At 42.8% G+C, this 14,164-nt stretch overlaps 1 protein-coding gene across 1 annotated transcript; it reads right to left on the reverse strand.

Annotated features, from left to right (window-relative positions):
- Window positions 1-4,424: 4,424 nt before the first annotated feature.
- On the reverse strand, window positions 4,425-8,884 carry LOC311139870 (proline-rich nuclear receptor coactivator 2). The gene is made up of 3 exons (XM_084174860.1): window positions 8,725-8,884; window positions 7,894-8,115; window positions 4,425-7,437 (listed from the first exon to the last, which is right to left on the reverse strand). Exon 3 carries the CDS (start codon window positions 7,409-7,411, stop codon window positions 6,941-6,943), a length of 471 nt encoding a protein of 156 aa, XP_084030986.1. The 5' UTR covers window positions 7,412-7,437; window positions 7,894-8,115; window positions 8,725-8,884; the 3' UTR covers window positions 4,425-6,940.
- Window positions 8,885-14,164: the final 5,280 nt, after the last annotated feature.

The following is a 14,164-nucleotide window of genomic DNA, read 5'->3' on the forward strand; positions in this document are numbered from 1 at the left end:
TGGCATGACACAGGACTGATGGTAGCTCTCACCTTGTCTTCTCCGGACAAGGTGTTTTCCGGATGCCCCAAACAATCTGAAAGGGGATTCATCAGAGAAAATGACTTTACCCCAGTCCTCAGCAGTCCAATCCCTGTACCTTTTGCAGAATATCAGTCTGTCCCTGATGTTTTTCCTGGAGAGAAGTGGCTTCTTTGCTGCCCTTCTTGACACCAGGCCATCCTCCAAAAGTCTTTGCCTCACTGTGCGTGCAGATGCACTCACACCTGCCTGCTGCCATTCCTGAGCAAGCTCTGCACTGGTGGTGCCCCGATCCCGCAGCTGAATCAACTTTAGGAGACGGTCCTGGCGCTTGCTGGACTTTCTTGGGCGCCCTGACGCCTTCTTCACAACAATTGAACCTCTCTCCTTGAAGTTCTTGATGATCCGATAAATGGTTGATTTAGGTGCAATCTAACTAGCAGCAATATCCTTGCCTGTGAAGCCCTTTTTGTGCAAAGCAATGATGACGGCACATTTCCTTGCAGGTAACCATGGTTAACAGAGGAAGAACAATGATTTCAAGCACCACCCTCCTTTTAACGCTTCCAGTCTGTTATTCTAACTCAATCAGCATGACAGAGTGATCTCCAGCCTTGTCCTCGTCAACACTCTCACCTGTGTTAACGAGAGAATCACTGACATGATGTCAGCTGGTCCTTTTGTGGCAGGGCTGAAATGCAGTGGAAATGTTTTTTGGGGATAAGTTCATTTTCATGGCAAAGAGAGACTTTGCAATTAATTGCAATTCATCTGATCACTCTTCATGACATTCTGGAGTATATGCAAATTGCCATCATCAAAACTGAGGCAGCAGACTTTGTGAAAATTAGTATTTGTGTCATTCTCAAAACTTTTGACCATGCCTGTACTTCCAAAGTTGTGGCAAAATGGCTTAAGGACAACAAAGTCAAGGTATTGGAGTGGCCATCACAAAGCCCTGACCTCAATCCTATAGAAAATGTGTGGGGAGAACTGAAAAAGCATGTGCGAGCAAGGAGGCCTACAAACCTGACTCAGTTACACCAGCTCTGTCAGGAGGAATGGGCCAAAATTCACCCAACTTATTGTGGGAAGCTTGTGGAAGGCTACCCGAAACGTTTGACCCAAGTTAAATAATTTAAAGGCAATGCTACCAAATACTAATTGAGTGTATGTAAACTTCTGAACCACTGGGAATGTGATGAAATAAATAAAAGCTGAAATAAATCATTCTCTCTACTATTATTCTGACATTTCACATTCTTAAAATAAAGTGGTGATCCTAACTGACCTAAGACAGGGAATTTTTACTAGGATTAATTGTCAGGAATTGTGAAAAACTGAGTTTAAATGTTTTTGGCTAAGGTGTATGTAAACTTCCGACTTCAACTGTATAACAATACACATCTAAAATAAAAATAATGGAAGTAAGACATTTTAGGACGAGCACTGTTGGAGTCCGGAGTTTGTGTGTATATGTATGTGTGTATATACAATGGGGAGAACAAGTATTTGATACACTGCCGATTTTGCAGGTTTTCCTACTTACAAAGCATGTAGAGGTCTGTAAAATCCAGAAAATCACATTGTATGATTTTTAAGTAATTAATTTGCATTTTATTGCATGACATAAGTATTTGATACATCAGAAAAGCAGAACTTAATATTTGGTACAGAAACCTTTGTTTGCAATTACAGAGATAATTCGTTTCCTGTAGGTCTTGACCAGGTTTGCACACACTGCAGCAGGGATTTTGGCCCACTCCTCCATACAGACCTTCTCCAGATCCTTCAGGTTTCGGGGCTGTCACTGGGCAATACGGACTTTCAGCTCCCTCCAAAGATTTTCTATTGGGTTCAGGTCTGGAGACTGGCTAGGCCACTCCAGGACCTTGAGATGCTTCTTACGGAGCCACTCCTTAGTTGCACTGGCTGTGTGCTGAATGCTGTCACATTCAAGCTTAACATCCTTGTCATTTATCGCCCTCCGGGTTCCCTTGGAGAGTTCATCAATGAGCTTGACGCCTTGATAAATTCCTTTCCTGAGGATGGCTCACCCCTCACAGTTCTGGGTGACTTTAACCTCCTTACGTCTACCTTTGACTCATTTCTCTCTGCCTCCTTCTTTCCACTCCTTTCCTCTTTTGACCTCACCCTCTCACCGTCCCCCCTACTCACAAGGCAGGCAATACGCTTGACCTCATCTTTACTAGATGCTTTTCTTCTACTAATCTCACTGCAACTCCCCTCCAAGTCTCCAACCACTACTTTGTATCCTTTTCTCTCTCGCTCTCCTCCAACACTACTCACTCTGCCCCTACTCAGATGGTAATGTGCCGTCGCAACCTTCACTCTCTCTCTCCCGCTACTCTCTCCTCTTCCATCCTATCATCTCTTCCCTCTGCTAAATCCTTCTCCCTCCGATCTCCTGATTCTGCCTCCTCAACCCTCCTCTCCTACCTTTCTGCATCTTTTGACTATGTCCCCTGTCCTCCCGGCCTGCTCGGTCCTCCCCTCCTGCTCCGTGACTTGACGACTCATTGTGAGCTCACAGAAGAGGGCTCCGGGCAGCCGAGCGGAAATGGAGGAAAACTAGACTCCCTGCGGACCTGTCATCTTTTCACTCCCTCCTCTCTACATTATCTTCCTCTGTTTCTGCTGCTAACGCCACTTTCTACCACTCTAAATTTCAAGCCTCTGCCTCTAACCCTAAGAAGCTCTTTGCCACCTTCTCCTCCCTGCTGAATCCTCCTTCTCCTCCCCCTCCCTCTCTGTGGATGACTTCGTCAACCATTTTGAAAAGAAGGTTGACGACATCCGATCCTCATTTATTAAGTCAAATGACACCACTGGTCCTGCTCACACTGCCCTACCCTATGCTTTGACATCTTTCTCCCCTCTCTCTCCAGATGAAATCTTGCGACTCGTGACGGCCGCCCAACAACCTGCCCGCTTGACCCTATCCTCTCCTCTCTTACCTCACCTCGCTCATCAACTCATCCTTGACCGCTGGCCATGTCCCTTCCTTCTTCAAGAGAGCGAGAGTTGCACCCCTCCTCAAAAAACCTACACTCGATCCCTCCGATGTCAACAACTACAGACCAGTATCCCTTCTTTCTTTCTCTCCAAAACTCTTGAGCGTGCCGTCCCTAGCCAGCATTTACATTACATCTACGTCACACAATTAATTTTCTCCTTTCCCCCTTCTGATAACCAGGTGGCGAATCGCATCCCTGCATGTCTGGCAGACATATCAGTGTGGATGTCGGATCACCACCTCAAGCTGAACCTGGATTTTTGTTTTAGATTCCGTCTCTCACAGTTGAAGTGTACCTATGATAAAAATTACAGACCTCTACATGCTTTGTAAGTAGGAAAACCTGCAAAATCGGCAGTGTATCAAATACTTGTTCTCCCCACTGTAGCTGTTTTTCAGTCTCTCGGGTTCAGCTTTGATGCACCTGTATGGACCTCGTCTTCTGGATGATGGCGGTGTGAACAGGCCGTGGCTCGGGTGGCTGAGGTCCTTGTTGATCTTCCTGTGACATAGGGTGCTGTAGATGTCCTGGAGGGCATGCAGTGTGCCCCCCGGGAGTCGTTGGGCAGACCGCATCACCCTCTGGAGAGCCCTGCGGTTGTGGACGGTGCAGTTGCCGTACCGTGATACAGCCTGACATGATGCTCCAGTCTCTGTGGGCAGACCATTTCAGATTGTCAGTGATGTGTACGCCGAGGAACTTGGAAGCTTTCACCTTCTCCACGGCTGCCTCGTTGATGCGGGCGTGTTCCGTCTGCTGTCCATGATCAGCTCCTTCGTTTTGTAGACGTTATTTTCCTGGCACCACACTACCAGAGCCCTCACCTCCTCCCTGTAGGCTGTCTCGTCATTGTTGGTAATCAGGCCTACCACTTGTGTCGTCTGCAAACTTGATTGAGTCGGAGGCGTGCATGGCCACGCTGTCATGGGTGAACAGGAAGTACAGGAGGGGTCTGAGCAGGCACCCTTGTGGGGCCCGATCAGCATAGTGGAGTTGTTGCCTACCTTCACCATCTGGGCCCTGAGCGTGGAGGGTACTATGGCATTGAAGGCTGAGCTGTAGCCAATTAAATACAATAAAAACATTCTTATATAGGTATTCCTCATCCAGATGGATCTATTGGGGCTGTATGCAAATCGCAGTGGGTCTAGGGTGACGTGATCCTTAACTAGCCTATCAAAGCACTTCATGATGACAGGAGTGCTAGTTACCTTCGCTTTCTTGCTGTGGATATCAATGTTCTATGAGTATGTGCAATTATCAATATAACCATGGCTAACTGTTTCTAACGAATACAGGATGCTGTACTAAATGTAGGAAATGGTTTGGAATAATGAGTGCATTCAGGAAAAGACAGACACAAAGTAGGGGGGAAAGGGAAGGGATTTTAATTGTTGGGGTTACTTTTTGTTTAGACCAATTAAAGCAGTGCTTTGGAGTTCTTTTTTTTTTTTATAAAGTCGAATTCAATCAAGTCTGGACATGTGGCATAATTTCATATTCATTGGTGACAGTAACACATGGGACAAATTTAAAGCCAATTTGTTTTGAAAGCCTTGAGACTTCTACATGTATGAATCATTAGCAAAAACCAACAGGACACATTTCTGTAAACAAAACAAAAAAAAATATGGCAATACATAACTCGCAGAATATCAAAATAAAAGCAGATGAAAACAGTTTCACAATAACATGGGGCCAAATTCAATTATTTTCTGGCGGAAGAACAGCAGATAATTGAAGGTGGTTTGAAGATATACATTTTTGGTCAAACATTACCTAATCAAAAAATATAAATCAATGTTGGTTCAACAACAGAATTTTTCAATGTTGGGTTAAAATGTAGTCACAATCAAGTTGACAAACTCAAAATTCAGGGCACGTTTTCCAGACACAGATCATAAGTAGTCCTGGATTAAAAAACGAAATTCAATGGAGATTATCTTTTGAAATAGTTGTTTTAATCCAGGTACGGGTCAATCTGTATATGGGAAACCAGCCCCCAGTGGTTGTCTCAGTAAATACATTTCAGGCTGTAGCGCATCTGGAAATTAAAACAATTCATACATATCGAAGTCTCCTCAGAAAGGTCAAATTTAAGTTGAATTTTTTGCACACTGCATTTTTTTACCCTACACTGTGCATAATACAAAATAAAATAAAAAAATATGTGCAACATCACTGGCAATATTACACAGTGCAGGGGTATTGACAAATGCTATAGGCAGATTTCTTTTCTACAAAAATATTCAGTATTTGAAGTCAAGACATGTCCTTAGCATGACTTATACATTCAGTGTATTACTAAAAAATACTTTATCAAGCAGGTTTAAAGTCACCCTGCAAAATGTACATATGCTACAAGTATTTTTATACATTTCATTATATACATGGCTCTTTTTCTTTAACTGATTTCAAGCTCGTGAGCTCCCTTTTGTCGTCTCTAAGATGGCCATTACAGTTCCCATTCTGCAAAGAAAATAAAAGACCGCCTCCCCTCAAATTAGAACCTAGAGGGAGATAGTCAATTAACCACCCACTGATAAAAGGGCATCTCAGCCTGTAACTTATGAAAACAATTTTGATTGCAGTTTAAGAAGAGTAGGGTGCAGGAGGCAGTGAGTATCTGGAGATTGCTGCTGGAGACATTTTAAATGTAAACAGATCCACTGGCCTTGCGCCTACAGTCCTCTGCCACGTGACGCACTTCTCTCAACTTTGCACCCCCTCATAAGAAACTGCCACACAGCAAACAGGGCCATGACATAGGAGATAGAGGTTGTGAAACTATTACAGTCCCAGTTGAATGGCCCTCTTCCGCATTGTTTACCACGTGGGGCTTCAGTAGGTAAGGAGATAGTTTGAAAGTGGCTAATAACAGTACTGATTGCATTGAAAAAGTGACCCAGAGGACCAAATTCCCTGTGCCACTCAAGCCAACGTGGTTGATATGGCACTGATAACCACGTCAGAGAGGCAAGGGAGATATGGCGAAAAATCACAGCTAAATACATTGCTTTGGTTAAGACAAAACTGACTCAATGTTTGATCAACTACATCACAAATAGACAAAATAATGGTATGATAGAGCTGCAGGCCTTGGACCAGCACAACTCCCATAGTGCAGTGCGCACAGCGCAATAAAAAAGTACAGGAGTTGAACGTTCAAGGCCTGTGTGCCATGGCCTCATATTACACTGCAGTTTGAGGTTATACTTGTGACCTGTACTCACTACTACAGCGGATTCCCTCCTGAAAGATAGCTCTGGTTTCCCTGCAGCACATAGAGTGGCTTTTAAATCCCTCAAAAACCAGAGGTAAAATAATAAGTCAAACCAAAGAAATCCTACAATTGTAGGTTGTGCTTCAGGCAGCACCAGGTTGTCAGAGGTGAACTCCTTAATAATTAACAGAACTTAACGTGCCAAAGTAAGAATTACCTGTCCACAGAAATGGACTGTAAATGACACTGCATTAAGTGTATACTAACAGTAGTCAACCCTACAGTTTGGGAAGAAAAGCCCACAGACTTGCTATAATGGCCAACCAAAAAAAACTTTAAAAAAAGAACAGAGCATGAATACGAAGGATATCCAGTTCATCGTTAGTGACAGAAAACAGACTCCAATGAGAGCATTCTCCCCCACCGACAAGGCTACAGCGCTGTAATATATGGTTTCCAAAATTTTAAACAAATAAAGGGTGACTAACATTTGCAGCAGAGATCTACCTGCAACATGCCTCCCACCCTTCGAAGACCTCTATCTAAAAAATAGCTAAAAGTGTATTACAGCGCTGGGGCGTTCCAGGCAGGCAGGAGCCTTCAGAGGGGCATTCGTTCACACGTTGGCCTTGAAAGGTCAGGTTATGGGAGTCCATCTCTAGGCATGTACCTTGAGGAGGCTCTTCAGCTGGAAGGCCATCATCTCCCTGCTGTCACGGGTACCCATGGGGACCCAGTGGCTGGGGGGCTTGGGCAGCACGCTGGGGGAGGGTGGCTCGCTGAACTTGGCCCCGGCATAGCTCGGGCCGCCACACTGGGCGGCTAGAAGTGTGTTCAGGTGGGACACAGCGCCCTCCCAATTCTGATCGTAGGCGTTGGCAAAACGGACAGAAGCGTTATTCTTCTCAGCCGACGCGGCCAGCCGCGCCTCTGGAAACCAGGGGTAGGCTACGCCCTTGCGGTGGCCATGTTGGTGAGGACCTCCCGCCGCCCCTGAGGATGGTACTGTTGTCACTCCATTCTGATCGCGTACAACTCTCTGCTTAGCCCGGCCCAGCTGATGGTTCTTCTTGGGCAATGGGCGCTCTGGGTGGGACACTGGAATGTTGTACCTCTCTCCGCCTCCCATGCTGTACTTTTCACACTGTGTGTCACCTGAAGGAGGAAGACATTTAAATTAACAAACCTAAGAACATTGAAGCAATTAATTTCTAACATTTACATTAGTGTCATTTTGCAGACACTCTTATCCAGAACTGACAAGTGCCTTGCTCAAGGGCACATACCGATTTTTCCCCTAGTCCGCTCAGGGATTTGAACCAGAGACCTTTGTTACTTGCCCAACGCTCTTAATGCTAGGCTAACGTCACCTGCCGCCTCACAATTCAAATGACAAGTGTCCCCCGCTGACAAACCCGTTTTAACAGTATGGCTCAAAAAAAAAAATATATGTATATGCTCAATACTTAAGACGGGCAAAATATAATTAACAGAACTGCTGGAACAAATGTGCATATCTGAATCTACTTCAATGATCTCAATTGGGCTACGTGCAAAAGCTCAGCCCTTCCCCCACCTGATAGCAAAAACAGTGTAGCAGCCATTGCCTACCTCTTTGTTGTTAGAAAGTTGAATGTGCAGAGATGTTTCCTTCTTAATTTCTCCTTTCCAATTGGGCTCCAGGTCCTCGAAGTAGTCTTCGGTCTACTTCTCGCTGCACTTTTAGGTCCAGCAAGATCTGGAGTTGTCATGTGCCAATGAGCGTCGTTTTCCCGTGAAGCCGAGTAGAACATCAATTCACCTCAGCGCACGAAAATGCTCCAAGAAGCCGATCTATAATATATAAATACATTTTTAAAAATGGTTATACTCCAGGTACAATAGCACAATACTGCTCGCGTAGAGTGTTCGATAACAAGTATGTAAACTGTTGCTACAAACAGAGAATGGTGGCCAGCTTTCGTGTGACAAATATGCATCGTCACAAAGCCAGCTAATGTTAGCCAGCGAGATAACTACATTCAGGCAGCAACTGTCTGGTAAAATTCATATAACTGGTAGTAAAACAATGAATATTCGTTTACTGAAAAATAAAGCAAGTAGTTAGCTAGCGTCAATGTTTAGCTATGTAAAGCCACCACGTAAACAGCGAATAATCTATTTTTTTCACAGGCGTCGAAGAATGCTAACGTCGTTAACTAGCTTGGTGAAGAAAACGCGGTCGATTAGCTGCAGAAATTGGTAAAATACGCCTAGGTTAACCGTAAATTGTGCTTGTTAACATTACTCTACTAAAGTTAGATGTATTCAGGGTTCTTATTCTCATTGTAGGTAAATAGCGGTCTATCTAGGTCACTCCTCTGGCAACAAAACAAAGAACATCACTCATATGGCGTCACAAATTCTAGCTACATTAATTTAGCTAAAAACTCCGGCTCTTACCGACTTCCTCAGGCTTGGTTGGTAAAAGCCCTTTGTCAGAGATTGTTGAATTGACGTCTGAAATCTCTGGATGGAGAATGTATAAATTGCTATATCTACAAATGTGTGGACCTCATACGGTGTAAAAGATGAGTCTTTACCTCTCGACTGTCTGATTTGCAACAAAATGGAAGCTCGAGCAGGTATATGTAGCTCTGCTAGCTGAGTTCTGACCAATCACACAATAGCGCTGTGACCGAAGGACCAATCGGAGAGGCGATACACAGACGCATTCATGTCTGTTGCCAGACTGTTGACGTCAAAAGACAAACCTCCCGCCCTATGCTTCCTTTGTTGAGGGTATTTCCATGAAGAAGTGGTAAAAACAACAAGAAAACCACACTTTAGATTCAAATAAAACAAATCGACATGTATTTGTCCTTCAAAGCTGACATTCAATAGCTGCTGCTTCGGCAAAAGCTAATGCTGGGTTTCCGAATGAACAATTTACAAAATATTTCATGATATGTAGACCTGTAGGGATAATAATTTGAGTAGCGTACTACACTAAGCAGGTTTCCATCCAACCTTTTTATGCGAGTATAGAGCTGTTGGCTAGAGTGCACGTGCCACGACCAGAGTGGGCACATTCGCTATATAAAGCAAAATGTGTTGTGACAAAACCATCAGTAAAGTTGGAAATGCGATGGAAATCCATTTAAATAGTATTTAACAGCAAAAGTTATTTTTATGTGCATTACGACATCACGCACAGCCTTTTATCAAAAAGTTAATTTGATGGAAACACAACTCGTGGGAAAATCCACATATTGTTTATATTGGTATTTGAGAATATTCGCATGAAAATCTGTTGCCAATTGGATGGAAACCTAGTTTGTGAGAGAAAATCAGTCAGAGAGATGAATTCCTGCTGAGATTATGATATGCTTTGCTACTCAATGGTTCAGTATTATGTAATCTCAGATGTCATCACAATACCAACTCGGTAGCAGCCATGATATGTGTAAGGTCTATTCCTGAATATAACAGCATTTCTTAATATATTTATAGTGGCTTGTGTGTATATATATATATATATATATATATATATATATATATATATATATATATTTTTTATATATATTTTTTTACGGATATAATATGGCTGATCTCTTATTTGAAAAAAAGAAACAACATTTTACCGGATTTCCTGTAGTAGTGGGTGGGTGGTGATTCATGTGGAAGGAAGAGAGCAGCTGCAACAGGCTTTCGCAAGTTTCGGCAAATGACTATCAGCAGTTACTTGCTAACAAAGGGCCCACGTATCACCATCCCCCTCTCCCCTCCCAAATCCTCAGGTTTCACGCTGTGTGACAATACATAGATCAAAACCTGCAGGCCGAGTTGTTGAAATTGGGGTCAATCGTGAGAACAGCAGGAAGAGTGTCCATTCCTGACCCACCCATGAAACTATGATTGGGGACGGGGCCATCACCACACCATCACCACGCACACATTGTTGTTTTGGCCATTCGTTTCCCTCTCTGGTCAAAGAGAGTCGCCATTCTGGACTTCTTGATTGCTGGCTTGGTTCCTTCTGCCTGCTGGGTAATTCGCTCCACAGGCGGTTGGGGGAGAAAGGGAAGGCTGTAGTTTGGACAGCTGTTATGTGTTAAAATTAACAACTCACACAGTTACAGTGCAAGGTTAAAAGGGCCTCTACTCATAACCCAAGGCTGTAAATTGTGAAAAATACAGTTTAATCTTACTAGAGAGTATTTAGTTTATTGTATGTGTATTGCAGGCCTCTCCAGCCAGTGTCGTTATATGAATAAATTGTGTGCTGTAGTTATTTCTCACATATGTGCTCAAGATGGTAAAAAGGTCCCTATAGCTTATTCCCTTTATATATTTGTTGTGGTATATTTAGGGTTCAGGATTATTGACCATAGATCATAAAGTGAAATACCTTTTACTTTATTGCATTAAATAACTTTGCACTCTCAATAAACCCCATCCCTAACTGGGTCACTGTGGTGGCCCATATGTAAATATGATTTGTTTTGTTTTGGGGCACTTTAGTCAGCCACTGTCAAGATGTAGGTCTGTTATTAACAGTATTTTCTCACTCAGTATCTATGTGTTTCATGTTGTCTCTGTTGTTTGATAAGATACTCAAATGACATGCCCCTAAACCTGACCTAATTTTACCATTGCAAATGTTACCTAATGTTAACTTGGCTGTGAACATAGAACAACAATAGTGCAAGTCCTAACATATTACACTAGAAACCACAAAGACCGGATTTATAAACCATTTCCTGCTATCATACCACTAGGTGTCAATGTGCTGCATCCTTTCTGATCATGGGCTCTCCATTTGTACACAGTGTCTGGGTCGTTTGGAGTAATTGCATTTGCCATTGCCATGGAGCTCTCTCCAAGCCGTCTGACAGTGGCAGTTTATTTCAGGACACGTAAGGAGATCTGCCCTCATTTTACACAATTATAGGAGTATATCTTCTGTTTTCAGAGACGAGAGCAGCACCTCAGACCAGACCTCAAACAACAAACCTTTATGAGGACAATAAATAAGTCTCGCCTGTGTCTGATTTCAGCTTCCATGTTTTACATCAGAGCATGATTATAATATGTGGTAATAGTACAGTTATAACAGTATACACTGTGAGTCTGTGACTTATTATAGAACCTCTTGTTCTAGATTTTGAAGGCTGGGTTTAAGTGTTACATATTTATAGCAGGTCCAAGTCTACGGGACAAAACAATTGTATAATGGTTACAAGGGATGAATTCCAATAACTGTGCTCACCTACGTATGACACTCATCTGTGTCTCTCACTGTAAAAGAGGGTTGTTGCAACATTTTGCCTGTCTATCAACCCATATACCTTGAGTGAGTACCCAGTGTCTACTATACACCCGTGTGACAAGTCCTTGCAAGGGTTGGGCCTCCTCAGGCCAGAAGCTATGTATGGAAATCAGGTCATTGGGAGGCTCTTCTAGGTCACACAGGAGTATGTAGGAGGTACACGTAGGACGTCACATAAGCCAAATTGTCAAACTCTCCTGACATGGGAACACACGCTATCCCTCTCACACTCACCCTATTTTGGGCAAGAGGTTGGGTGTGTTTGTGTAGAATTAATGATGACTACAAATGTATTGTTTAGTGATGCATACAAAGAGCTGAAAGGAAAACCAACAGGCTGTTGCAATTGCGTTTTACATTAGGTAATCTGTTGTAAGCAAATCTACAACTGTAACACAATGACTGTGATTTTGTTCCATTCATCTGAAAGGAGAGAATAGGACACAGTCAGACTACACTTTAAGTGAGGGGTTGTATCAGTGCCTTTTTTCTCTCTTTAAGAGAGGCGGTGGGGGGGGGGAATTTGATCTTGAGGAGACAGCACTCAACATTATGGCTATAAAAGTATGAAACCTGGCCTGAAGCTCTTTCTCATTGAATGTATAAGGAGAATATACTTTTTTTTATTTGGTTCTGGGTTCGGAGACTAATGTTTATTTAGCTTATTGTATAACATTTAAAATCATTCAATTAATAACCATAAAAAGTATAGTAGGTGCCAAATGCTGAGCTTGTGCACCTGTTGAGACAATGCCAGAAATGAGAAAGTGGAGGAGCTTAGCTGCCTGCTTGTAATCAGATTTCCTCCCTCTGCCCCGCCAAATCTGTCAGGTCACTGACAGGGCAGTGAAGAGGAGGATAGTTTACTGCCTCTACATCAGGCATGGTCAAATCTAGTGAGTGGGTCAATGCTGGACCAGACCATCTTTTTCAGTCCAAATGTGTTCAATGTTTTGTATAACTTACTTTTCTGTTTCCAAATGTGTTCAGTGTATTGTATAACATACTTCTATATTTGTTGTAAAGCTAAAATAGTCTAACATGAATTATTTCAGATTGCCTATGGGTAAATTAGCTCTTATAACCTGATTAGAATATATTAACATATTATTGAATTAATATGTCCTAAATTACATTTTCTTAATTTAGATAGGCTAATAAAGTATTGTAATTTTCTTCCCTGTGGGATTTCTTTAATTGATTATTTCTAGGCAACAGTACGCAACAAACTTCTGCTTGTCTCAATCATACCACTTCCCCTACAAACTTTTACAATTCTTGAGTTACTCCAATAGGTACAGTAGTTGTTACAGATGTAGGTTATTTTTTTCACTAACTGATTGTTAGTTAGTGTCGCCCCCTCTTGCTTAAAAACAACATTACATTCTGGTTGTCTCATTGTGCATGGCCATAATTCAGTTGAGGTTGTCACAGCAAAAACTCAGTGTAACTGTGAAAATAATTTCTGTATTGAGCAATATGCAGGAAATACAACTTTTGCACAATGAGGGAATCTTGACACAATCATGCCACAATGGAAGAGCATAAAGAACATATCATATTCAATTGGGGTTTCAAGCTCTCAGTTGCATCAAGCTCTGAATTGTGGACTACAGGAAAAAGAAGAGGACCGAGCACATCCCCATTCTCATCGACGGGGCTGTAGTGGAGCAGGTTGAGAGCTTCAAGTTCCTTGGTGTCCACATCACCAAAAAACTAACATGGTCCAAGCACACCAAGACAGTCGTGAAGAGGGCACGACAAAACCTATTCCCCCTAAGCAGACTGAAAAGATTTGGCATGGGTCCTCAGATCCTCAAAAGGTTCTACAGCTGCACAATCGAGAGCATCCTGACTGGTTGCATCACTGCCTGGTATGGCAACTGCTCGGCCTCTGACCGCAAGGCACTACAGAGGGTAGTGCGCACGGCCCAGTACACCACTGGGGCCAAGCTTCCTGCCATCCAGGACCTCTATACCAGGTGGTGTCAGAGGAAGGCCCTAAAAATTGTGAAAGACTCCAGCCACCCTAGTCATAGACTGTTCTCTCTGCTACCGCACAGCAAGCGGTACCGGAGCGCCAAGTCTAGGTCCAAGAGGCTTCTAAACAACTTCTACCCCCAAGCCATAAGACTCCTGAACATCTAATCAAATGGCTACCCAGACTATTTGCATTGCCACCCCACCCCTCTTTTACGCTGCTGCTACTCTCTGTTTATTATCTATGCATATTCACTTTAATAACTCTATCTACATGTACATATTACCCCAATTACCTCGACTAACCGGTTCCCCCACACATTGATTCGGTACCGGTACCCCCTGTATATAGCCTCGCTATTGTTATTTTTACTGCTGCTCTTTAATTATTTGTTACTTTTATTTTGTATTATTTTATATTGTCTTTTTTTGTGTAGTATTTGTCAAATAGTATTTGATCCCCTGATGATTTTGTACGTTTGCCCACTGACAAAGAAATGATCAGTCTATAATTTTAATGGTAGGTTTATTTGAACAGTGAGAGACATTTAAGTGTCCCCAGAGCCAGGGCGTGACAGATTAGGAGCACAC

Source organism: Coregonus lavaretus (assembly GCF_964263955.1).
Source record: "Coregonus lavaretus genome assembly, chromosome: 13".
Classification (NCBI taxonomy): Eukaryota; Metazoa; Chordata; class Actinopteri; order Salmoniformes; family Salmonidae; genus Coregonus; species Coregonus lavaretus.